This window comes from Tenrec ecaudatus, chromosome 9, assembly GCF_050624435.1.
Source record: "Tenrec ecaudatus isolate mTenEca1 chromosome 9, mTenEca1.hap1, whole genome shotgun sequence".
In the NCBI taxonomy this organism is placed as follows: domain Eukaryota; kingdom Metazoa; phylum Chordata; class Mammalia; order Afrosoricida; family Tenrecidae; genus Tenrec; species Tenrec ecaudatus.
Genome location: NC_134538.1, coordinates 16,243,534 through 16,269,477, shown reverse-complemented (window position 1 = coordinate 16,269,477; position 25,944 = coordinate 16,243,534). Strand labels below are relative to the sequence as shown.

At 47.0% G+C, this 25,944-nt stretch overlaps 1 protein-coding gene across 1 annotated transcript in view; it reads left to right on the top strand.

Annotated features, from left to right (window-relative positions):
• Window positions 1-25,944, top strand: part of IGF1R (insulin like growth factor 1 receptor) — a 308,352-nt gene that overhangs the window by 54,488 nt on the left and 227,920 nt on the right. Inside the window, exon 3 of the mRNA XM_075557892.1 lies at window positions 5,625-6,170. Coding sequence (XP_075414007.1) covers window positions 5,625-6,170 — 546 coding nt within the window. The remainder of the gene's footprint in view (window positions 1-5,624; window positions 6,171-25,944) is intronic.

The following is a 25,944-nucleotide window of genomic DNA, read 5'->3' as shown; positions in this document are numbered from 1 at the left end:
TTTGAAAATGATGATGGCAACTTAGGCACAAATGTGATTGATACAGTTGATTTATGGATTGTTATAAGAGTTGTGAGAGCCCTCAATAAAATGATTAAAAACAAACACCTGAGGATGGTGAGACGTCATCTCATACGCTTTGGACATGGTCCCAGAAGAGACCGGTTCCTGGAGATGAACACCATGCTTGTTAAGTGAAGACCAGTGACAAGTGTCTGAGGCGGTGGCATCTATGCTGAGACTGGGCTGAGGAGAATGATGACTGTGAGGTGGCCATGTAAAGGAGCGGCCCTCTTGGAAGAGGGTAGGAGAGTAAAGTTGTGGGTGTGTCAGATGTAAGTGCCTTCATGTGCTCAGCACGGAGAAGCAGCGGTGGGAGATGAATGAGATGAAGTAGGAACAAGCTCCCCCAAAACGCCTTGTAGTCTGGAGACCAGACTGGGCTTTATCTTGGGTGCCCTAGAGAACCAATGGGTGCGCTCTCCGCCGCAGCCCATACCGCACAACTCCAGGAAAAGAGATCTGATTTGTTCCATGAGTACATTATAAAGATAATTTTGGCGTCGAAGCCATGGGTGGACTCAGAGATTGGGTCTTGGGAAGGCTGATGCTGAAGTTAGCTAGCGATGACAGATCATGGATGAGATTTGGAGTAATGTGGACAGACAGCTGGGGTGAAATTCACTGATATACAGGTGCATGTGCCAAGGACTCTTTTAGGACTGGGTAGACGGGAAGAGCGTAAGTCAGTAGCTACCTGCTGACTCACGGTGACCCCATTGGTCAGAATGCAAGGTTAGCAGACCCCGCCTCACCCTGAGGATTGCCAGGACTTCGCCTGCTGAGACAATCTTTCACCCGCTCCCAGCCTCTCCCTCGCCCTCATCGCCCACTACTTCACCAAACATGATGGCCTCCTCTGGAGATTGGCCCCTCCTGATGACCTGTTCAAAGAAAGTAGAGTGGGCATTGCTCTATTGTGGTCCAGAAGGCTATTGTTAGCAATAGATGGCCAGACCTTTCATTCTAGTCTGTCTTAACCAGGAAGCCTCCCACCATGATCTTGGTGGTATTCGAAATACTGGGGGGCAGACCTTCAGCATCCCACAGACCCCCCCCCCAGTATAGTAAGCTGAAGATACAGGTTTTCTTTGTTATCTGAAAGTAGAGCATTTCTCATGAAATACTTTGTAAGCTAAAGTGGTGAAAACCCAAGAAGTAAGTTTCATTCATTTTTATGGGGGAAATTTAACATTCCCAGACCCTCCCATACCTACCAAATCACACCAAACAAGACATAAAACTTAAAATAGCACTAACATAATAGTGTTTACCGACACAGTTCAAAATCGGGGTACCTTGATCGTGAGATGCTGAGTGTAGTTCCTGGGAAAGGAGCGGGGTGGGCTGCCCGCACCGCCCGGCTCTCACACACACACTGATCACTGGCCCACTGTGGGCCAGATATTGTAAGCGTGCAAGTCCTCTACCGAGTTCTTTCAGTTACAGGAAACAAATACTAATAGAGGTCTTTGGTGAAAACAACTTGTCCGCAAGGGAACTTTTGGAAAGTAGGGACTGGTAGTGCAAGGGAGCTTTACAAAGTTTATGGAAAAATGGAATTTAAAAATACTGAATAATTTCCACAATTTTTGAAGCCCTCTCATTGATGGTGCTGAACTCCATGAAAAGAGTCCTCTGTCCTGCGGGGCCTGACATGCTGGTGAGAGAGCCGAGTGGGGAGAAAGGCAGCACAGGGCCCCGGCGAGTGTGCATACTGGGAAGGAAGGGGACTGGGTAGGGAGCAAGGGTGTGATTGTGGGAAGAGCAAAGCATGGGAGCCGCATCCATGAGGGATTGTTTCTGCCTTGCATGTGTGTGGAATGAGAATTGAGAATGACTTCAGTTGTTGGCATATGCAATTCCGAGAACGGGCGTGCCGTTTACCAAGATCGGACAGCTTAGGAGGAAGAAGTTTGGGGGAAGGAAACGTGTTATTAGGCACTTCACCAGACTTGGCAGAGGGATACACCGCGCCAGAGTTCAGAGGATCTGGGTCAATGACATGCATTTGAGAAGCATCCAGAGTGCGGGTAGCACAGGGACTCACGAGTCTGGGTGAGGTCACAGAGAGAGGAGCAGGCTGAGGACAGCCTCCAGCAGTATTGCTCAAGGAGTGGCAGCCTAGAGAAGGAGGAGATGGCAGGAACGGAGGGTCAGATGAGATGCCATGCTGAGTACAGACGCTCGCCCACTCATAGTGGGTCAGAAGCTAGGACTGTTGGCAGCCTTGCGTTGTGGGAATTGGTGTCTGTGGTGCATGGCTGTATACGAATGCTTTGATTCTCCAAATCTCTGTTCTCACCTTCAAAATGGCAATGGCACGACCTAGCTGATTGTTGAGGGCACCTCCGAGGCTGAACAAAGTGACCCATTGAGTGCTTCTGGCACAGCTCTGTCTGGCATGTGGGCGTCCTGTGAGCCCTGGTTTCTCCCATGTTCTGTCTCAGGAACTGTGTTTCTCATCGGCAAATGAGGCATTTGGCTAAATGAAGTTTCACATTATAGCTTTTTCCCACTCCTCGGTCCTGGAATTATCGGGTCACACTCCCATTACCACTCCTGCCCCGCTCTCCTCCAGTGCCATAACCTCCAGCAAGACTCTCTTTCTCCTGTATGCTCCTCCACTTTACGCTGTCCTGGACTTGCCGTGCAGGTAAATCCCCGCCCACCCCCACCCACCCCTGTGAAGGACCAGTGTGGGCTTCTCTCCCACTTGAGAGCCTTCATTGGGTCCCATTCCTCATCTCTGAGCTAGACAGGCATGAGCCCCTAGGATTTAGCTTCTAGCACACTCTTCTCTTCAACTCTGCTTTTAAAAATCATTTTAGTGGGGGCTCGTACAACCCATCACAATCCCTCCATCCATCCATTGTGTCAAGCACATTTGTACATTTGTTGCCATCATCATTCTCAAAACATTGGCTTTCTACTTGAGCCCTTGGTATCAGATCCTCATTTTCCCCTCCCTCCCGGCTCACCCCTTACCCATGAACCCTTGATAATTTATACATGATTATTATTTTGTCATATCTTACCATCCGACGTCTCAGCCTGTGAGATCACAAAGTGTCGAAGGGCTCAGGTATCAGGCATCAAAGACAAAAAAAAAAAAAAAGTCATAGCATTGGGAATGAAGGGGAGTGCGGAGTGGAGAACCAGGGCCCATCTGTGAGAATTTGGACATCCTCTTGCAGAAAGGCTGTGGGGAGGAGACAAGCCAGTCAGGGTGTAGTGTAGCAACGATGAAACATACAATTTTCCTCTACTTTGTGAATGCTTCCTCTCCATCCAATATCATGATTCCAGTTCTACCTTACAAATCTGGCTGGACTAGAGGATGTACACTGGTACAGATAGGAACTGGAAACACGGGGAATCCAGGACAGATGATCCCTTCAGGACCAGTGGTGAGAGTGGCGATGTCTGGAAGGTGGAGGGAATGTGGGGTGGAAAGGGGAAACCGATTACAAGGATCTACATATAACCTCCTCCCTGGGGGACAGACAGCAGAGAAGTGGGTGAAGGGAGCCGTCTTCTACTCTTCTTAGTGTCTCCAAACCATCAGATTTACTGTTCCTTCACTATGTATTTTTACTGCCTTGTCTCTAGACTCTGGAATATTCTACCCACTTTTAATATCCAACTCATGTGAAAAGCTTTACACAGCACTGTAATAGCGTCTGCTCCCTGCACAAAGCTCTTGTCTGTCTGGCTTAATTCAGTCCCACATCTAGAGAGCAGACTTGCTAATCCACTAGTGGCTGTACAAAGCTGACCACTTCCTGCCTCACCTGACACCTGTTTACGAAAGATCTTCCCTCCAGGCCCTCACCATCAGGCTGCCTCTTTACATCTCTCCTAGTGCCATACATGCGGAATGTTCAAGCAATTACCGAATCACATTAATCGCAAAACCTCACTGTGACCCAAAAACTTTAGTAGTGAGTGTGGATGCTATTAAGTCCTAAGGAGCCCGACTGGTGTGGGGGGCTATGCACCGAACTACTGAGATAGGCAGGTTGAACCCACCAGCTGCTCCTCAGGAGAAAGATCAGGCTATATCTGAATCCTCCCTCCTTGCCCGGTAGGGTAGTTATTAGTTAGAATTGACTTGATGGGAGTGAGTTTGAGGTTGAGTTTGAAGATATGGTAACAAAGAATGTTGTGTTTCCTGGGACTTGAATAATAAAATATATCACTATTATGTCCGTTTTCAGAAAAGTCTTTAAAATTGGCTAATGCATTGGCCCAACTACTCCATTCCTAGGGAGTTAGTTAGAAGATAGTCTTTCACATCTGCGAGAATGATCATTTATAATGTGAAAAACTGGGGATAACATAGATGTCCAAAGTCGGGAATTTGTTAAAAATAAAATAGCTTCGGATGTATATCCACGGCCGAAAATTATTATTCGTCTGTTAAGAGTGTGTATGCCCCCATGGTCGTGTGTGGATTAAAACAGTTGGAGAAAGATGAATGGGTTTATGTAGTGTTAACATTGGTTATCTTTGGTGGATGCTAACACGGATGTGTTTAGTGTCTTTCTATAGATACACATAGTGTCTAATTTTTCTACAGAAAACATGTCTATCTTGTTTAATAAAACATTAAATTGTTTGAATACTTTGTCTATTTATGCAAAACACACTAAGAAGACATGGGAGAAACCGCTGCTGTCAAATTGGCCTTGATGTCTCACTGCTCATGCATTGACCTTCATGCATGATTGTGGAGAACCCAGGCCACCTGGGCCTTACCAAATGGTAGCAGAAAACCTGGGACAGTTTTCTCTGCATTCCCACTTTTCTGATCTCTACTGTAGAGGTGATTAGTTCATGTCTTTCTGAGTGGCTTCCGCGGTAGGTTGTTGCCACCGGCATAGGGCATTGGTGCTCTCAGAAGCAATGTGAGATGGCCTAGCAGCAGCTGCTGTGTGATCGGCAGGCCTGGACACCCATGTTGACCCTTGCGTGTGTTCTTGTACACCTGTGGACTCCATGGTAGTAGGCATGGTGGATGGCAATGTTCCCCATGTCTTGAGTGCTGAATGGCATGCGAATTCTTTAATGATAATGTTTGTTGGTGTTCGTAGCCATGGAGTTGGCTCTGACTCACGGTGACCTCAGATGCAGTAAGATAAACACTAAGTGATGCTCTGCAATGGTTGGTATACTCAAGTTCATTGTTACGGTCACTGTGCCTTCCAGCCTTCGGGGCGCGTCTTCCAGCACTGTATTGTAGAGCATTCTGTAGTGATCACGTGGACTTTCGTTGGCTCATTTTAGACGGTAGAAGTCCTCCTTGACTGATTGACTGTGGACGGGCCACTGACACCGGCCACCGTGGGTGGTCCTGCTGGTTTGAAATTCTGGAGGCGCATCTTCCAGCATCAGAACAGCATACAAACCGCCAGAGTGAGACAGGCCGAAAGACAGGTGGTGGAACAATAACAATACAGAGTTCTTGACAATGGTCCATGTTTTGGGTCTGAAAATAATTTTTACAATGGCTCTCTCTTAACTGAGACCTGTCCCACTTTTTTCCCTCTTGTCTCCCCCAGTCTGCGGGCCAGGCATTGACATCCGCAATGACTACCAGCAGCTGAGGCGCCTGGAGAACTGCACTGTGATCGAGGGTTTCCTGCACATCCTGCTCATCTCCAAGGCCGAGGACTACCGCAGCTACCGCTTCCCCAAGCTCACCGTCATCACTGAGTACTTGCTGCTGTTCCGTGTGGCTGGCCTGGAGAGCCTTGGAGACCTCTTCCCAAACCTCACGGTCATTCGCGGCTGGAAGCTCTTTTACAATTATGCCTTGGTCATTTTTGAGATGACTAACCTCAAAGATATCGGGCTTTATAACCTCAGGAACATTACTCGGGGGGCCATCAGGATTGAAAAAAATGCTGACCTCTGTTACCTGTCCACCGTGGATTGGTCCCTGGTCCTGGATGCCGTGTCCAATAACTACATCGTGGGCAACAAGCCCCAGAAAGAGTGTGGGGACCTGTGCCCAGGGTCGATGGAGGAGAAGTCATTGTGTGAGAAGACCTCCATTAACAATGAGTACAACTACCGCTGCTGGACCACTGATCACTGCCAGAAAAGTAAGAACCACCTTGACTGCTGCTTGCTTCTTCTTCTCCTCCTCCTCCTCCTCCTCCTCGGGCCCCTCCCCTTCTGTGTGCATGCGCTCTGCTTGATGGGATGTGGTTGTATTGCACTGAGGACCTGGCACCTCTACCATGGGGAGCCCGTTCCCAGTGTGTGCCTTGGCTTTCTTTTGCACCTGGGTCCTCAGAGAATGCCAGATAGTGGCATGGCTGATGGCCACATGGCAGCAGGCCACAGGGCTCCTGTCAGATCATTAAAACCATGTATCAATGGTAGGTCACTGCCCTTCTGGGCTAGAAACTCATGGGACCTTCAGCTCGGAGTTCCTGATGAGAAAGGTGGCCTGATGTGCTTGGAAGTCTCTCAGGCTGGCCAGTCAAGGCCTGGTTAGGTAGCAACTCTTTCATCCTTTCCATGAAGTACATGTTTTGGTACTACCTGACTTCCTCACATATAAGTGCCCTTTGACAAGGTGTAATAAAAGGTAAGTAGAGAACTAGTTCGCTTGCTGTGAAAGTGGTGGCCTCTACCCTGGCCCTAGCCTTTAAAGATGATGTTAAGATGCTCGGGCGCCCTGTTTGATGCTAGAACATCTGCCAATGGGATGCCTGGACGGCCCTTAAAGTGTCCCAGCTCCTGGCACAGGCTAAGCCAGTAGGTGGCTGTGTGGCAGGATGCATTTTAAACTTCCAGTCTCTGTCACTTCACACTTATAGCTCCTTAAGAGGGAGTTGTGGAATTCTTAGGAAATCGTATTTTGAAAGAAGGTTGAGGGTGCTTACTGTTATTGGGGAAGCTTCTCCTTATTTATGTGGGAATACGCTGGGTTTCTCTTTCCTATAACCGACACTTTGCCTAAATATGATCCATACTTTGAGAGCCAAGTGCTCTGGTAATAAAATGCAACTTCAGACCTTAGTCTTACTGCTTTCAGCCCTGTTTAGGGGCCTTGGGCAGGCAAGTCCCCCTCCCACCTGCTTTCAATGATTGGGAATCAGTGTGCTAGCTATAAATAAGCACGAGTATTATTTAACAGTTGTCTCAGTTAAAATCCAAGGAGCGCATGAGCTCTAGCCAGTCATGAGGCTCCAAGAAATCCTAAATTGGTAGGCTTGCCTCCTCCGTGAGGCACGTGAGGTGAATGGACGGAGAGCCAGCCCTGCAGGCAGCCGTGGCATTCAGTCCCCTCTGGCCAGGGCTGCCGCATGAGGAGGGTGCTTTCTTTAGCTCTCTGCCGTACTCTCCCTTGTCTATCCCTCAGTCCGTCTGTATGCAAACATTTGATTATAAGGGAGGGGGTCCCTTATGGTGCTTCGAGCAGCACTTCTGGAGCCAAGAGTGTATTCAGGCCATTTCTTGGCTCATGATTGGATAGGCGGAAGGCACTGAATAGTTCCATTTTGCTAATGCTTAAAGGTTCCCACTGACTTGGGAAAACAACAAAAAGTATTTTTAAAGTCATCTTGAAATTAAATGTTTTATTTTTAAAGAAAACTGTCAACCATCAAGGAAGGCAGGATGATGTAGTGGAAAGATGTTGTCTGTATTGATTAGAGCACTAGGTGACTGGCAGACTTGGCCTCTTTGCTCCGTGACTGGGCATCTACAAAGTTCGATGCTAGGGCAGCCCCATCCTATCCCTGGTGTGATCTAACGTGTGCATGGAAACATTTTGTAAACTAACAAACCCTGTATGAAAATGGAGTGCTGTCCAGAAAATCATTCGTGAGCCCTTATATCAGTAGATACTTGTTTGGGTCACTCTCAATTTTCAGCTGTTTTCTGATTTGCCGAAAGTGGAAATGGGTAAGTAATTTAAATCACCCCACACTGTTTTTCTGCTCTGCAAAATGGGATAGAGGCTGTTTTTCGCATAGGGCTGTTGGAAGATTCAAGGAAGAAAGCGGACCAGGACCACGGCAAAGTTAGACATTGGGCTTTCAGGTTGGCTGGCCTCTGGGCTGGCTGCTCTGTTTCCTGAGACCACCGCAGGGCCTTCTTCGTGGCTAGTGGTCTCTGCCTGTGGATGCTTCATACGGATTCACGATATAGTACTGACTCATGACAGTCTTCAGAGAAGTTGTCTTCCCTTTGCCCAGCCCTAAGAACCCTGGCTTCTTTGTGATCTTCTCGGAGAACTTGAACTCTGGTCCTTTGCAGAGATCCCTTTAGACTTGTTCCTGCTCAGAATGATGACTGCTAGTCACGTGAGGCTGTTGATTATTGAAACGTAGCATAGCCAAATTGAACCCAATTGTAAGCATAACATATGCACCCTACATGTCAAAGGTTTAAACTAATCTCATTTAAAAACATATTGCATATTGAAATGACAATATTTGAGATATATAAGGTTATAAATTTAAATACTTGACTAAATTTGTTCATGTAAAAAAAATTCTTTTAATGTGACCACTAGGAAAAGTTAAATTGCCAATTTAACTTGCATTATATTTCTTCTGGGGCTCACTGCCTTATATGATCCATTCCATGGCCGTGAGCCCCTTGCCCAGCTGCCCCCTGCGGTTTGGTGTTAGCCTGCATATCAGGTGCCAGGTGGAGGGCATGGGATCTAGTTAGAGTTTCCTCCATGAGATGGGCATTTTAGCTTTGAGAGAGACCGAGCACAGAAGGTGCTTTATGCAGGATTCTTTAGATTGGCTCTCAAAGGAAGGAGAATACCTGGGGAGACACTCAAGTCAAGGATACATGTGCCATTTTTGACATATTGAAGAAACACTCAATTATGTAGTACTGATACGCATCCTTACCTGACACTCTCCTGTTAAACCCCCTCTTTTGTTTTACATGACTCTGCCCTGGCAGATAGCTGAACAGACAGACACATTAAGGAAATTGGTGCTTCATGGGTTCTCTGCACACTTCCATATTTCTTTCAGTCTGAGAAGAGATTTTATTCAGGCTTGAATTGTTTGTGAAGCAGGATGGACCCGCACAAAGTCAGGCCCAGCTTTTCCGTTCTGTTTGAACATAACTTTGGTACCTGCTGACACTGCTAGATTGCTGGTTCTGCTCTCACCTGCTGACCTTACCTCAGCCTCTTCTGCCTCTTCTGCTGCCAGTCTGGTGGGGGGCTGGCAGAGTTCCATCCAGTTCCTCTTTCCACATCCCTTGCTCCTCCAGAACCTTTCAACCACACGTTGTCCTGCCTGCATCTCACTTCCAAGTATCCTGTCCAGCGAGACCACTCTGTGAGCCCTAGGCCCATGGTCTCCTCCACATGTGTCAGAGGGGACCTGCGATTGATCAACTTCATGGCTGCCAATTTTCAGAAGTAGAATGCTAGACCTCTCTTTCAAGATGATCAGTACTGGATGTACTGGAAGCCCCGACCTTTCAGTTAGTCATTGCTCACGTTCACTGACCATCCAGGGATTGCTGGCCAGTATGCTCCCGGAACTGAAGTCCTGCAGTCAGACCCTGTAGGTGAGCCCACTGGTCTCTTCCACGCCAGCACTAGAAACCTTTGCTCCCGCACTGAGCCCGGTGCCCTGCCTGCAGTGGCATTCCTCTGCGGCCAGCCCACCCCCATGCTACACACCTGCCTCCCCTTCCAGGCTGCGCTCCAGCCGTGCTTCCACCGCCTGCTGGACACAAAGGACTCCACATGTCCTTGTAGCACCTGGTGGCTGTGGGGAAGGCTGGGGGGTGGGGGCAGGCAATACACTGTAAATTTCGGGTGTGCCCTCTAACTCCTGGGGGTCATCACTGTTACCCTAAAAGCCAGTGAGGGATTTTTTGGTTAGGAAGATGTCGTTCTCCCACCACCCCCAACACACACACCCGAGCAGAGAGCACCGTGTGCCAGTCTTTGGTAAGCCAGAAGATTCTGGGATTATGAAATACGGATGTTTCCTGTGTCCTTTTCATGGTCATGGTCACTGCTTCTGCTGAACATTGTCACCAAAGCCAACTCCGTCTCTTAATTGGCAGCGGCAGTCACCCATGGATGGGAGCTGTTTTCTTTCCTTTTGTCAAGATGCCTCACGGCCAAAGATTATGGAGAAGAATGAACATTATCTTAAAAGTTGAAGCCTGGCATGTGCAGCTGCCTCTGATCTGCTGTGGATTGCTTTTCAGAGGCCCCTGTGTTGGGCCTGGCATAGAGTGTGTCCCCTTGGGGACCTCGGGGTTTCTGACGTCTTGGGGGCTTTGCTTCAGGTGTGCCTTGTGTACTTCTGCCATTTTCAGGAGTTGACTTCAGCCACACACAATCCTTTACCCCCCAAAGAAGCAACCCCTATGTGAACTGTTCACGTTCGTCTCCAAGCACTTCTTCACCCATCAGAATGAACTGCCTGTGGTGTGTGAACATCACCGTGATTAGGCGTGAGGAGGCCTGATCTTCGCCAGGAAATCCAGGGCCATGGTGATGGCCTGCCTGGCTGGGGAGGGAGTGGACTGAGCAGTCTTAGTTCAAGTGAAAGGGCCTCGCCTGGGAACAGCGGTCCCAAGGTGTATGTGGCATTTCATAGTGCCTTCAAAATGAGACACCAGGAACTAGCAGATTGGAAGCGTGGCATGAGAAGGCAGTGGACGGCTCCCATTATTGACAAGAGGAAAACATTTTACTGCCACCTCGCTGATGGGACCACGCACCTAGAGGGAAGGCAGGTGGCAACATTGGATATTCCTTGCCCCCTACAGGGTCTCCTTTTTTGGTTTTTAAGAGCAGCTTGTGAGGTTAGGATGGTGTGTGGATTGAGATGATCTTCCTGCCTGATTTGCTGGCAGGCTGGTTCGTCCAACCAAGCCTCTTCGCCAAAACGGATGCCTTACAAATAAAACCACAGCTTCTGACAATGGCCACCCTTGTGTGACAGAGTAGAACTGCCCCGCAGGCTTCTCTGGCTGTCATCTGTGGTGACGGTTCCCTAGGGGTTTCTTCAGCAGTGCTGCTGGGTGGGTTTGCGTGACCACCATCAGGGTGTTAGGGCAGTGCCTCCCATGTGCACCACCCTGGAGGGACCTCTGGGGGACTTGTTCGGCATTTATCAATCTCCTGCTGATTTGGGGTGCCGTTTCACCACCCTGAGACCAGACCCAGGTTATGTGCAGTGTTTCATCTGAACGCCTTTAAAAAAACCACACCAACAACTGATGCTTCCCGTAGGGCCTCTCCAGTGCAGTTTGGTGTGCAGCCAGGCTCCTTCTGCACCCCTGGCCCTCTAGACTGCCGAGGAGGCCGGTCACGGACCAGTCTGACCACGAGAGGACCACGTTCCAGGGTGGGGCTCCGAGAGGAGCCTCCGCTGGGTCCTAGAGCGCTCAAGATGAGCTCATGGCCATCCCTTGGAAGGCCTCGGCTCTGGTCAGCTGCTCCAGTGTGGGGGTGATCTTTATTTAGAAGGGCTCGCATGCCCCCAGCCTCCTTCCTCGGCCTTTTATAGTCAGGCACGGGGATGACATTTCGTCCTTCCAGTCACCGACCCTTGTAACCAAGATGGTGAAGTAGTTTGCACGCACATTCCTTTGGAATATCGCATAGGCTGTCCCGTGACCTTGCTTAGCTGCCCGTGTCTCCTCCCTGAAAGAAGTGACTGGTTCACCATTAGTCCTCTGGTCCCCCCTGAAGAAACGGATTCTGTTAAAATTCTAAGTAGCAATCTGATTTTAAGAGACTAGTAAGATTTTAGAATAACCCTCCTGATTTTTGTTGTTGTTGTTTTGTGTGGGTGTGTTTTATTACTAGATATTTAGGAAATATTTGGATTCTCTTCAGACCTTAGCAGTTAAGTCTACGTATAAGATTATTCTGGTTTCTTGTTCTTCCTAGAAGTCTCTCTCTTTTGTTGCATTACCATCTCTTACGCATTTATCACATGTGCCAGTGGGGCCTTAAGAGTTGGGGATGACATGGAATTTGTGGACTTCAGGCTACTCTTACGGGACTCAAGTTGAATTTAAAGGGCTGTTCCAAAGTTCAGGTTTGTTAGTGGATGGGAAACTTGCCTATTTGAGCGTATGTTAAGAATCAGGGACTCAGGCAGAAGAGGCAGCATACATCTTGGATCACCATCCAGGGGCTCCTGCTCCCCTGAACCTGAGGAAGTGAGGGCGGGCTAGGTGTTCAAGAAGACAGGCGGGTTTCTGTGTAAGGTGGTAAGTTGGTAACAGTTACGGCTGATGGTTACACATCATGATTAATGCACTTGACATCACTAAGTTGTACACCTGAAAATGCTGAATTAGCATATGCTAATATGCTCTTGGAGATATATATATATATATATATATATATATATATATATATATATATATATATATATATATATATATATATATATATATATATATATCCCAAACCCACTGCCGTCAAGTCTGCTCTGACTCATAGATGAACGGGCCTTTCTTTAAGGCACTTCTGGATAGACTCAAACGTGCATTCTATTACTATCCAAGGACTCCGTCTCTGAAATTTGATGTCGGTCTTCAAAATCTGCATTCTAGGTTGGTCATGTGATGCCGTAGAGTGAACTTTTAAGAGCGGTCATGGAATTGAGAAAATGACATCCACTGAGGGGCTGTGCCCCTGAGCGAGAGGAAAGGCAGCTATGTAGCGGCTGTTACAGCCCAGTTGAGGCCAGCACCCTATTCCTCGGGTGCTGGGGGTAGGTGTCACTGAGACCCTGACCCATTTTATAATGGAGGGGTCCTGTGCAATGGATCAGACAGCAACCTGTACCAGGAGGAGGAAGCCTCTCGCGTGAACTAGTAGTCTAGGAGGCTGCTTTTCTGTGGGGCAGAGCTGGGAGCCCTGTGTAACTGGCAGGCGTTTCGTGAAGGGAGGAGCTTGAACTCGGGAGCTGCAGGTCCCATGTGGGCATGACTTGCCTCTCCGTGGGCACTGCAGCCTCGCCAGCTCTCGCCACCCACGTGGGAAATGGATTGTGCGCCCTGCTGGAGGAGGCAGACTCAGGAGCAGTATTGCAGAGAACTGGGCGCGAGCTTCTTCAGAATGACAATGGCTTCTAGTTTTAAAATCAAGCTGTCTTAAGATCTGTGCCCAGCAACCTTCAGAAATCCTCAATGTCAAGCTGTGTTGACTATGTTGACTTCCATTTCTTAAGTGGCCTTTCTCTATTGCTTCTTCTAAATGGCAACGTTTTCAACGATCAGAAACCATAGGCAGTGCTATAGGAGTGGTCCTGGGAACTTAATGCAAATTGTTCAAATTCTTGCGTCCGTCCTCATAAGCCATATCTTTAAAAAAAAAACATTCAGTAAAATACTTAAGTTTGTATCTGGCTGTTGGTGGGCTTACTTTCAGGTTACAAGCAAACTATTTATTTGGTTAGCCAACTGGGAATTTGTTCGGCTTGCAAGTTTGGTATTTGGAATAATTTAAGAACTGTCCACAGATTCTTGTCTGATACTGCCATTAAACATTATCTTAATATTTTTTTAGTGTGTGGAGAGCGTTGAAATGACTGCAGAATGGGCAGTGTTTGGGGCAAAGATAAGAAAGATGTACATTTTTTATTTGCTTCAACTGCCGCTCCCACTTAGTCAAGGTATCAAGCTACCTGCTCCAGGGGAAGCAGCCTTTCTGGTTAATCTGTTTTGTTGTTGTTGTTTTTTGAAAAGACTAGCATAGGCGTGCGCACTCTAGCTCCCTGCCCACCTCTTTTCTCTGTGTGTGTGTGTGTGTGTGTGTGTGTGTGTGTTGGTTTATAGTCTGTGTGTGTGTGTCTGTGTCTTGCTGTGTGTGTGTGTGCCAGTACTATCTGTGTGAATACCTTTCTGTGAGTGCAGGCTTGTGCATTGTCTGTGTGCATGCTGGGGCATTCCACTTCATCCCCACTGGCTTCCTCGCCTCTCCTGTTTTGTTTTGTCTCCTTTTCCTCCTCTCACCCCCTCTGCGGGACACACACACTGGCTCTCTGTCCTCCCTCGCTTCTTCCTTCCTTTCAAAGGGATCAGGTGGCTGGGAGAACGCTGGGCAGAAATTCCAGGCTCGCTCCGGAAGCCAGGCTTCTGCTTAATCTCATTATTGAACAAAAGTCACTTTTTGTTTCTTTGTCATGGTCACAAACAACAGCCCTGTCCCCTCTGATTTCCCCAGGGCTTTTTATCATGGAGTCCATGTGGGATGGGAGCGGAGGCAGTGCGTTGCTTGATCCTTGTAGCCTTTTTTAGAAATATTTGTGTGGACACAGCTGCCCTTGGTGTGGTTTTGGAAATCATGAGAGAACTTGGATAGAGTGATTCAGTTGTAGCTGGCAGGTGTGTGGCAGTGGGTCGTGGCCAGGGTACCTGCAGAATCCCTGGAAGGAGGCTGTAGGGCGCTGTGCTGCCAGCGTCCCATGCTTGGGAGAAGAAGTCTGGTCACGGTGCTTGTACGCCGTCGCTTGCCTTTGCATCTGTGGACTGCGGTGGCTGTGTTCTGGACAGGCGCAACGTGCTGGGGTGGTTTTTAGCAGCTGCCAAGACCAGAGAATTAGTAGTATGAAGGGGAGGGAAAAATTAAAGGAAGCAAATAGCTTACAGCACAAAAATGCCAGATAGTAGTATTAGACACCCTACCTGGGCAGTGCTCAGGTTGGAACAAGGACTCCCCCCATCCCATGTATTATTGCAACATGGTAATATGTTGCAATATGGTAATCGATGGAAATGATCCCGGCCCTGGCTTCAGAAGAGACTCACTTTGCTCCTGGCGTGGTAATGCAGTGTGATGTTTTCCATTTTGATTTCTTGGACCTCAAAATGGCCCTCTGTACTTGACTGAGGAGATGATGTTAGTGGGTTCTTCAGCTACTCTTCAGATAGGCTGCTTCTTATAACCACCCCCTTTGCTGGTGTGTCAGTTCTGTCTCACAGAGCTGTCCCACCGCCTCTCGACAGAGTGGCTCATGGGTTCGAACGATTGACCTTCAGTAAGCATCTGAGCTTAGCCACTGTGCCACGAGAGCTCCTTCAGAGAGGATGATGGGGACATGCCCTTGTTCTCCTCCTTGGTGAATGTGAAATGATTGGACTGTTGGGTAGCCCTGCAGTACTACTTGTAGGAGTTTCCGAACACAAGGGAGCTTTAGAACAGGGTTGATGCCAGGTAGTGGACAATGGGCTGCATGCTTTCTTCCATTAGAAAGGAGTGAGCAGAACTTGTGTTTGGCCGGTCCTTTGGGCAGGTTCACGTGCATGCTGCATGCGAGGTCTGGGTGGCAGGGTGCTGTTGTCTGTGGTGGTCCCTCCTCCCCAGCGCCTAGCTCCTCCTCACTGCCCGTCTTCTAGGACCACGATGGCAACCAGACTCAGGGCTTGATGTCTCTGTGAGTGGACTCTTGAGGCTGTGTCTTTTCCTCAGGAAAAAATAAAATGCTTCTTCCGCTTCACAAATGTTTCTTGGTTTAAAAAAATTCCTTAGAGTCAAAAAAAAAGAAGACCTGATGCAAGGGGCTTAAGTGGAGAGCAAATGCTTTGAGAATGATTGGGGCAGGGAATGTATGGATGTGCTTTATACAATTGATGTATGTATATGTATGGATGGTGATAAGAGTTGTATGGGTCCCTAATAAAATGTAAAAAAAGAAAAGAGGAGAAAAAAAAGAAAATGATTAGGGCAAAGACCGTACAGATGTGCTTTATACAACTGATGTATGTATATGTATGAACTGTGATAAGAATTGTATGAGCCCCTAATAATTTGTTAAAATAAAAAAAAAAATTCCTTAGAGTCATTGTATGCCAGAGGAGGGTGATAGGGAGGAAGGAGAACATCTGGGTGTACTCTAAGCAGAGCCGTTTCTCCTGAGAGAAAGTCAACCAAGCAGCAGAAGCAGTCGTACAGTCTGCTAGCAGTTTCAACAGGAGCGTGCTTTGCCGGACGGGCTTGCTTACTGGTCAGCTCACTGGTGGCCGTGCTGTCCTGGCAGTGCTGCCCATTAGGGTGCAGCGCTAGCGTGCAGCTTTCAGCTCCCGAGTCATGTGGGGCGATGGAGGTTACTTCAGACCCTCACTTGATTTGGTCTCAGTGGGAAAGGGACGCCTTTTATTCAGGCAATTCTGCAACTCTGGTCCTAAAAATACCACCTCCCTTGTTGGACACTGGAAAGCCAAACCCAACCACAATTGCCATGAAGTCAGCGCTTCTTCTGACACAGGGTGGCCTCGTGTGTGGAGTAGAACTACACTCCACTGTATTGCCAGTGGCTCATTTTTACCTTCCGGCATCACTGAGGAATCTAACTCCGACTCTTTCCAGTTTGAGGTACCTGGCCGTCCTGCCCTAGAAGGCTCAGTGGTGTTGCCATCCTCCTGTGCTCTGGTTCACCCTCATGTTTGTCCTGGCACCACCTTCCACCTAGAAGGCTGATCTTTCTCCGCTTGGCCAACTTGACTTAATATTTGGGACCCAGACCCAGATTAAATATGGCCATCTCCACATCTTGCCCTCACCCTTCCTGCAAATAGTTCTTTCTTCTGTGCCGTGCGTTTCTCACCCTAAACGTCTTACCTGCAAACGGGAGTCTTTGTGTGCATCTTTCTGTGTGTTTGTGGTTAGGAGCCATATCTTAACTACCTGGCTCGCCTTAGTGTGCCAGCACAGGATCTCACCCTCAGTGGGCAACCACAGAGCCCATGGGTGGTACAAAGTGGTGAATGCAGTTGACTGCTAACTGAAAGGCTGGGGGAGGGGGCAGTAACCATCTAGATGTGCCTTGAAGGAAAGATATAATAACCCACTTCCAAAATTCAGCCATTGAAAACCCTGCGGAGCACAATTGAACTCTGACACACATAGAGTCGCCGTGCGTCCACACAGACTCCCTGGCAGTGGTTCTCCACCTTCCCAGTCCCGCAACCCTTTCATACAGTTCCTCATATTGTGGTGACCCCCAACCATAACATTATTTTTGTTGCTACTTCATAATTGTAGTTTTGCTACTGTTATGAATTGGGTGACCCCTATGAAAGGGTCATTCAACCCCAAAGGGGTCGCGACCCACAGGTTGAGAACCGCTGCTCTACGGCAACAGGCTTTAGGATGAGTGAATGCGCTAGTGGATGATCCTACCTAGAGAACCTCAGCTCGTGTGTGTGTGTGTGTGTGTGTGTGTGTGTGTGTGTCTGCGCGCACCCGGCCGCATGTGCAAGCATGCGGGTGTGCCTCTTTCCCTGCCACCCTCTTGCTTCGCTCTTTCTCTGAGTAGTTATACTGGTGGAAATTCATGAATCCTGAAGTTTGTTTCTGGTACTTAAATACCTTTTTCAGAGTAAATGGCCACCTTCCATCGACATGAAAACTGAGTGAACTAGATGATGAGCCATCTCAGGAAAAGACAGGGGCATGCGCTGTAGTGAGGGGATGGGGCGGCTGTGGACTTTCAGGGAAGTAGCCCCAGAAACAAGTATGCCAGTTATACCACATTTCTGACCTCTTTGAAATCCAGTCTGGCTTTAATATGGTCTCTTGGCTCTTTCTTTAGAAAATGTTTTCCAAAATCTCCAGAATAAAGACCATAAAATTAAAATGGTGTTCCTTGAGAGCTAGCAGAGTGGTGAAGAAAAATGAGGCTTTTTAGGTTCACTCTTAGTGTTCCAAATGCATTTATGTCATGTCCCATTTTTCCCCTGGGGATATTTCCTTTGAAATCTTTAACGGAACAATTAGCGATTTAGCTTTCAATAGGTCATTCTCAGAGATGTGGTCCTCGAAGCCAGAAATGACTCAATGTAAAGTAGAAACCTCTGCTCTCCCAAAGGTGATGGCCAGACTAGCAGCCTGACCTAGGAGGTAGTTCTTGGGGGTGTGACCCAAGGCTGTATTCATGACTCAGCCTTTATCATGCAGCTCTGAACATAAAGACCTGGTTGGCGATGTATTCTTTGAGGCTGGGGAGGCTGCCCTGCTGGGAGAAAGAACCAATAAGAGTCCCTTTTAGAAACTGAGTGGAGTGGAGAGGCTCTGACTTGGAGCATCATGAGGCAGTAAGGTTAAGAGGGAGCCCAATTGAAGATCATGTCTGCTTCATTCATGTTATTAAAATATGTGATGCTATATGGCATCTGTTAAGTGCATCTTTATCCCGGCCCAGGTTGTGTGGTATCCAGAATGCTAACTCATCATTCTGCTGCTGTTAGTATCCCTGAATCATCATTGTCATTAGTGAGAACACTTTGCTTTGTTTTTGCACTCTGCCAGGCATATGAGGACATATAAGACTCTATCAGGCCCATTTAGGGATGAATCGTAAGTGTCATTCAGTGTGATCAGGGGCAAAGGCCATTAAGGAATAGCATTTAGTTTTTTCTGCTTGGGTGAAAAATGGTACCTAAGCATCATTGTTCATTACAGAGAGCTCTCATCTGGCCTCCTGCATTGGCTTAACTGAGTGGCACAAAGCCAGCCGCCATTTACGCTCCCTGCTCCTTCGTGTCCTCATCATTTGAACTCCGTGAACTGAGTTTCCTGCTGGCTCAGAGATGTGATGTGGGAAACCTTTGGTGGACCTGTTGGTTCTGGATTTTAGTAGACTTTGCTACAGACAAAAACCAGCATTGTACCCTGCCTCATTAGAATGAGTCCGACAATGGAATGAAGGAATCCCGGTGTTATAAAATAGTCAAATATTTGGTTATTAACCAAAAGGTGAGCAGTTCAAACCTACCTAAAGGCTCCTTGGAAGAAAGGCCTAGGGATCTACTTCTGAACTATCACAGCCATTAAACACCCTGTGGAGTGCACTTATGACTCTGACATACTCGGGGACGCCCTAAGTGGGAATTGACTGGATGTTGACTGGTAGCTAGTAGACTTAGGAACAGCTTCCAAGCGTGGTTCTAGAAGTGTAGACTGTGGACTCCCAGAAGGTGGCTGTCATTCAAACTTCCATTTCACTCATAGAGGCTTGGCAGATGGCAATGAGAAGGCACGCAGAGCTTCGCAGTGGTGGGGTAGGAATAAAAGTGGTCAGAGAAAGGAGTTGGGAGTAGGGAATTCATGCAGGATTTGTGGTAGGTCTTGAACCTTTGAAGTGGTTTTTCTGATTTTTGCTGTTACCAAAGTACAACATAAGTACTTAAGAGAAACAGCTAATGAATTTAAATTCATTTAAGTCATTCTTTTCTGCGAAAGCACACTTTCTCTCATCTAGAACCTGAGCAACATGGTAGCTCAACAGGTGTCTTCCTGTCATGGGTACAGTTGACAATGCAGAGGTTTTCAGGGCTCTAGAGGGGATTTGAAATGGCCCGAGTAAAGCAAGCAATTCTCCCTGGCATGCGTAGGGGGTACGTGTGTTTTGTCATGTGCTTCGGTTACAGGTAATCTGCATTCTATGTGCCTGCATGGTCACTGACTGCTGGCGCCAGTAAGAACCTCCGAGACCATGCTCTTTGTGGCCTCAACTTAAGCACCGTCGCTTGTTCTTCAAGGTTTGGTTCAAGGTTCTTCCTCTAAAGCAGTGGTTCTCAACTTTCCTAATGCTGCGACCCTTTAATACAGTTCCTCGTGTTATGATGACCCCCAACCATAAAATCATTTTCATTGCTACTTCAGAACTGTACGTTTGCTACTGTGATGAAGCGTGATGTAAATACGTGATATGCAGGATGTATTAGGCGACCATGGTGAAAGGGTCGTTTGATTGAGAACGCTGCTCTAAGGTGTCACCAGGGGCTCCCATCTCAAGGACAAACACCTCTGTGGGGATATGCCTGTGCTGTACCATCCCATCTTTGCTACTGGTCTGGGATAGTCATTGTCCTGTATCAGTAATTTCAGATTGTCTTGCTTACTCCACATTGAGCGTCTTATTTGGATTTCCTTCAGGGTTAAACTTTTTGTTCCACTACCACGCCACTGAAAACGTTTTATAAGATCAGTAATGTGCTTGAAACCAGAATATGCTGAATACATTTCCGTGCCTTCTCCTGCCGCCTCTGAATTTTCAGTATGGGGGTGCTGATTTAAGCTTTTTATAACTTTTCTTATTGAGAACAGTTCTTTGGAATTGTCTACAAGAATGGTAGGATCCCAGACATCCTCCGCCGTTTCTCAATGTCTCTGTCTGCCCTCTAGTCAAAGAGAAAAATCTGCATATGATCCCTCTCCTAGACAAACCTGAACTCTGTGGGCCGTATGCAGACATGAAAGGGCAAAGGAAGAATTTGTGTCTAAAATGGCCTCTTGGAACAAATAAGAAATGTAAATGGGCAGAAAGCAACTTTGAATCGATTACATCTTTTAACTCCTGTAAAGTGGAGCTACAGCAGTGGGAAAGGCGGTCATTTGAGACCTTTGGAACTAGCTGGGAGTTTTCTTTCTGTTACTAGAGTGAATTGGATGATAGAATGTGGGGTAAAGACACTTGAGTGGGACAGTTCCGCATAGTATAGATCAAGAGCCTGCTTTCCGACCTACCACGGGGGAAGGAAAACCCAGGCCTGCGAGCTATCAAAGAGCAGCTTATTAAGCTCTTGTCATAAGTCTTCATTTAGCATCATGGGGAGGTTTGCAGTATCCACACTGTGAAGGCATTAAGATATGGGAAGCGGGGTGCAGGTGGGGTATCATCTGATAAAAGTTACGGACTCTCTTTCCAGAAAAATCTGCCTTTATGCATACACACACATTAAAAAATCCTTTTATTGGGGTCTCTTACAGCTGTTGTTACAATCCGTATACCAATTGTATCTGACATATTTATACAAATAATGCCATCGTTCTTTTCTATACGTTTACTTTCCATTGAGTCCTTGGGATCAGCCCCCCCCCCCAAAAAAAAAAGCCCTCATGGCCCCTTGGTAGATAGCTCCCACCAACCAATGGTTCCTTCCCCTCTGATTTCTCTTGTTCTTCCCCCTGGATGGGGGTATTTGGTTATGCGCCATTCATTGCAATCAGTGCCCCCCTCCTTTCTCACCTCTCCCCCGCTTCCCCCTACCTTTTGGTATTGCTATTCCCATTCCCGTTCCTGGGTACCATGTGTCGCGAGCTTTATCTCTTGTCTATACCTATGTGCATGCTCCCGTCCAGTCCAGTGTGGGGAGCAGCACTGGGGTCCTGATAGTGGGGGGTGAGGAGGCCTCAAGGGATCAGAGGTACATTATGTGATCCCTGGATGCTCTACTGCACCCTGATTGACTCATCCCCTCCCTGCGACTCCTCTATGGGGAGTGTTCCATTATCCACAGATGGGCTTTGGCTCTAACCCCCCCATTCTCACCAATGCATTTTTGTTTGTTTGTTTGTTGTGAATATTCTGGTGCCTGCTGCCTGATCTCAGTGGTATTTCATGATGGCACCCACAGGGCCAATGGCCCTGGAAAGTCGAGGGCACCTGTGGGTCACGTCCCTTTTGGGGTCAAACGACCCTTTCACGGGGGTTGCCTGATTCATAACAGTAGCAAAATGACAGTTATGAAGTAGCAACAAAAATAATTTTATGGTTGGGGGGGGTCACCACAACAGGAGGAACTATATTAAACGGTCAAGGCATTAGGAAGGTTGAGGACCACTGGTCTAGGGGGAAGAAGGAGGTAGGGAGAAAGGTGTGGTGAGTTGATGGCATCATGGATAGGGGAACAATTAGGGAATCAAAACCAGGTGACCAGATGTCCCACTTTTGATGGGACAGTCCCGATTTTTAACAATTTTTCCTGTGTCCCGCGGCATTTTTAAAAAGCCCTGATTTTTGTAAAGAATGCATGACAAGCTAGGGTATACGGTTTTTGGCTACCATGTGGCTGTTTCACCAGGATATGAGTTTTATCATTGATGTCCCATTTTTACCAATGTTAAAATCTGGTCACCTCTAGAAGGGTGTAGAGATGCTGTGATTATTAGAGCAACACCAATCTAGCTGAGAGGAAGGAAGTACTAAGAGGTGGAAGAAGGGGGAAAGTGATGGCGAGACAGGAGGAGGTAAAGGGAAACAGGTAAGCTCTAGGAAGCAAAGGTATAGCTAGGGATATTGACAGAGGTGTGTACTTATGTGAATACATTAATGAATAAAAATAGAGGTGTTGGCCTTTGTACATATATTTGTAAGACAATACACTGAGGCTGCAGACGGAAGACCTCAGCTCATACCTTCTCTCAATACAAGAACACTTTGTTCTAACAAATTCGCATTCTGTGATGCTCACCCTGCCGCCGCCCCCTCCCCCCACCCATGATCGCTGAAGACAAAATGGGTGCATAAGACAGAGGATGGTGCCCAGCTATTAAAAGACAGAGCACCTGGGGTCATGCATACGTTTTTATAAGCAATTTCCAGAGGTCGTGGACCTCGCAGCCTTACATGAATATCCTCTGAACCTTCAACTCGTTGCTATGGATTGAATTACACCCACACCCCTAAAGTGTGTGTTGTAAACCCTAACCTCCAAACTGCGGTAACAATTCCATTTGGGATTAGTTTAGCCAGATAGGGTTGTGTAGAGGGTCTTATGAGTCACGTCTCACGTGAGATGAGAGAGAGATTAAACACAGGAAAGAAGCAGAAGTGGAGAAGACACATGCCAGGCCCTAGGACGCTTTCCCAGGGACAGATACACAAGAGACCAGGACTGTCCTCCAGAGGCTACAGGGAGAGGCAGCTTTCCCTTCGAGCTCATTTTGAATGTGAACGCTGAGAAAATTATTAAAGTTGGTTAAAGCAACACACTCGTGGCATTTCTGTTATAGCTCACTACCCATGGTCGTTGAGTTGATTCTGACTCAGAGTGACCAGATACCGGGTTTCTGAGACTCTAAATCAGGGGTCCTCAAACTTTTTAAACAGGGGGCCAGTTCACTGTCCCTCAGACCTGTTGGAGGGCCAGACTATAGTTTTAAAAAAAGAACTATGAACAAATTCCTATGCACACCACACACAACTTATTTTGAAGTAAAAAAATAAATGGGGCAAAAACACCTGGCGGGCCGGCCGCGGGCTGTGGTTTGAGGACGCCTGCCCTAGACGCTCTGTCTTTTGATAGCTGGGTACGCTCAGCTTTCTTCACCACATTTGCCTATATACCTGCTTTAAGACACCTCATTTGAATGCCCATGTTACAGCTATCACTTTTTTGCGGAAGCCAAAACTTCATTTTCTGACAGGGCTGGCCTCAACAACCCACTCGTGATTTCTCTTTGTTTCTAAGGGTGTGCTTTTCAGCCAGGTGAGTGTCTGTGGTAAAGAAACTAGAACATTGAGGCTTCAGTTTTCTTGGCTCCTGGAGGGAACCTTCTCTGGCTTAGAAACTCAGAGGGATTTTCCTCATTAGGCAAATGCATTCACTTTATATATATATATAGAGAGAGAAAGACGAGAGCAGGAGTCTGTGACACATGAGAAAAAGAAAATGAGGGAGTAGCATAACTATAGTCAAATCAATAATGCTTATTAATAAGCTATTCCTGCATTCAATTCCTGACTCTTTGTCCGAGTGGATACTTCTTAGGGAAGATTTACTTTTCATTGATGAATTGTTGTTATGTGGGGAGCAACATTTCGATGCTAATCAGCGATCAAGCACCTTTGTTTTGGTGATGTTACTAGTCGGTCTCTTTCCTTTGAAAAAGCCTCCTTTCTCTCACAGAGAATATCTTTAAATGGGCGAACGCTCCAGCTCTGAGGCACGCAAGGCAGCAGTTAAAGAAAGAAAAATATGTGGTTTACAGTTAACTTTTTATTATAGTTTAAAAATCTAGCAGTCCTACAGAGAATAAACACCAAGTGTCAGGGTATGATTTATTGAAATCAGAGCTTGGTCACTTAGCCACTTTAAACGCAGCTCATGGGGACAGTTTTCACGTGGCCCCTGTTCTGTGGTCCAGTGTCCCTGTGAACAGACAGACTCCAGCCTTTCCTCCCCCCAGCTGTGTGGGAAGGATTTACCCTTCCATGAGAGCCCACTGCTGCGTCAGACATGGAGAGCTGAGTGTGTCACACTGGTTTTTATAATTGCAGTAAAGATGCATGTAACAAAACATCTGCCATGTCAACAGTCTTCAGATGTACAGCACTAGAGACATTAATTACAATCACGTTCAGCCATCACTCATCCATTCCCCACATACTCCTAACAGAAGGGCGCTCTAAGCAGTGTGTCCTCATTTCCCCTCCACCCCACGCCCCTTGGGGAGTGTCTCCATACACAACTGCCCCTTCATCTGTGTACAAGCCTCTCATGAGCACAATGAAGTTCTGGAACCCTTTCTCATTTTTCTCAGGGTTATCCGTAGTTTATGATGGCCCACCCAATTGAATGCCAATGAAACGCAAGTAAACCTCTTTCTTGCTTTCCGCCAAGGTCCATCTGACATCCCTTGCTCCATGTCCACTTCCGATTCAGCCTGAACTTCTGGCAGTTCCCTGTGAATGTACCGCTGCAACCATTGTTGGATGGTATTCAGCACAATTTGACTTGTGCGTATTACCAATGATACAGCTCGGTCGTTGGAGCATTCTTTTGGTTCACCTTTCTTTTGAATGGGCACAGATATGGGTCGCTTCTGGTCAGTTGGCCAAATCGCTGTCTCCCCAATTTCCTGGAATAGACAAGTAAATGCTTCTGGTACTTCTGCAGCTTGCTGAAACCTTTCCATGGGGGTTCCATCAATTCCTGGAGCCTTGTTTTTGGCTAATGAATTCAATGACGTTTGAACTTCTTTTAGTATCACGGACTCTTGCTTACATGCTACTTCCTAAATCGGTGGCATGTTGACTAGTTCTTTTTGGTACAGTAGTAGCACCGTAATCCATCTGCCCTTGACGCTTCCTGCATCATTCAGTATTTTGCGTACAGAATCCTTCAACATTGCAACTCTAGGCTTGACTTTTTCCTTGAATTCTTTCAGTTTCAGAAATGCTGAATTTGTTCTTTCATTTTAGTTTTCTAAAATTACTTCTTTCGGTGAAATTAAATACAGAGCATATATGCTGGAATGACCATTAACTTCTTGTTTTGCCTAAGAAATGCCAGAAAATAGTAAGTTCTTACTTCTGTGCAACAGGGCCGGAGGTGCAGGGCGATCCTTACAACTCACCTGGTGCCTTTTTGGGTTCGAGTTGAATTTTTTAGCCATGTGCTTGTAGTTTTTCCCTCAAAAGTCAACACTTGTTATCTGAGATGGGTGTATGGTCCATTTTCTGATTTCTTTATTATGCGTCTTTGCATTAAAACAACACCTACTTAATATATATATGTGTGTGTGTGTGTGTGTGTATATATATATATATATATATATGTTTTTGGCAGATTTTCCCACATCTGATTATCCTATATGGAGATCAGGCTCAGGGTGAGGTTTCTGAAGACATTTCTGTGGCCTCATGCCTTTCCTGTTGACACTTGAGCTGCTTCTGGATGATACTGAGACTTGCCTTCATGTTTTGTAAGTGTCCCCACACGAGGCCCTGGCAAGGGCCTGCCCTTACTGGCCAGCTGCCACTCCCTGGTAGCCTTGATCTAGGATGCCCTTGGGACTATAAGAGGGAGGGGGGGTTCCTTGATGGTAGATGTCTTGGAAGTGCCATGTGTTTTGGCAGGCTTGGTCCGGGTTCCCTGTGGAACAGTTAGGAAGTGGTTCTCACGTGTCACATCATTTCTACAGGTCCCTGATACAGTCATTGCGATGTGCCACATTGGTCCGTTTCAAAAGGATATTTGGTCTGAAAGCAAACTTTCCATGGTTCCTTTAATTTCTTAAATTGTGGTTATTTGTAAATTGCTCCATCTGGATGCTTGTGTTGAATGTCCCATGGATGAAAGAGATAGCAACATAAAGGAAATAGAGGCTTAAGATTCGGG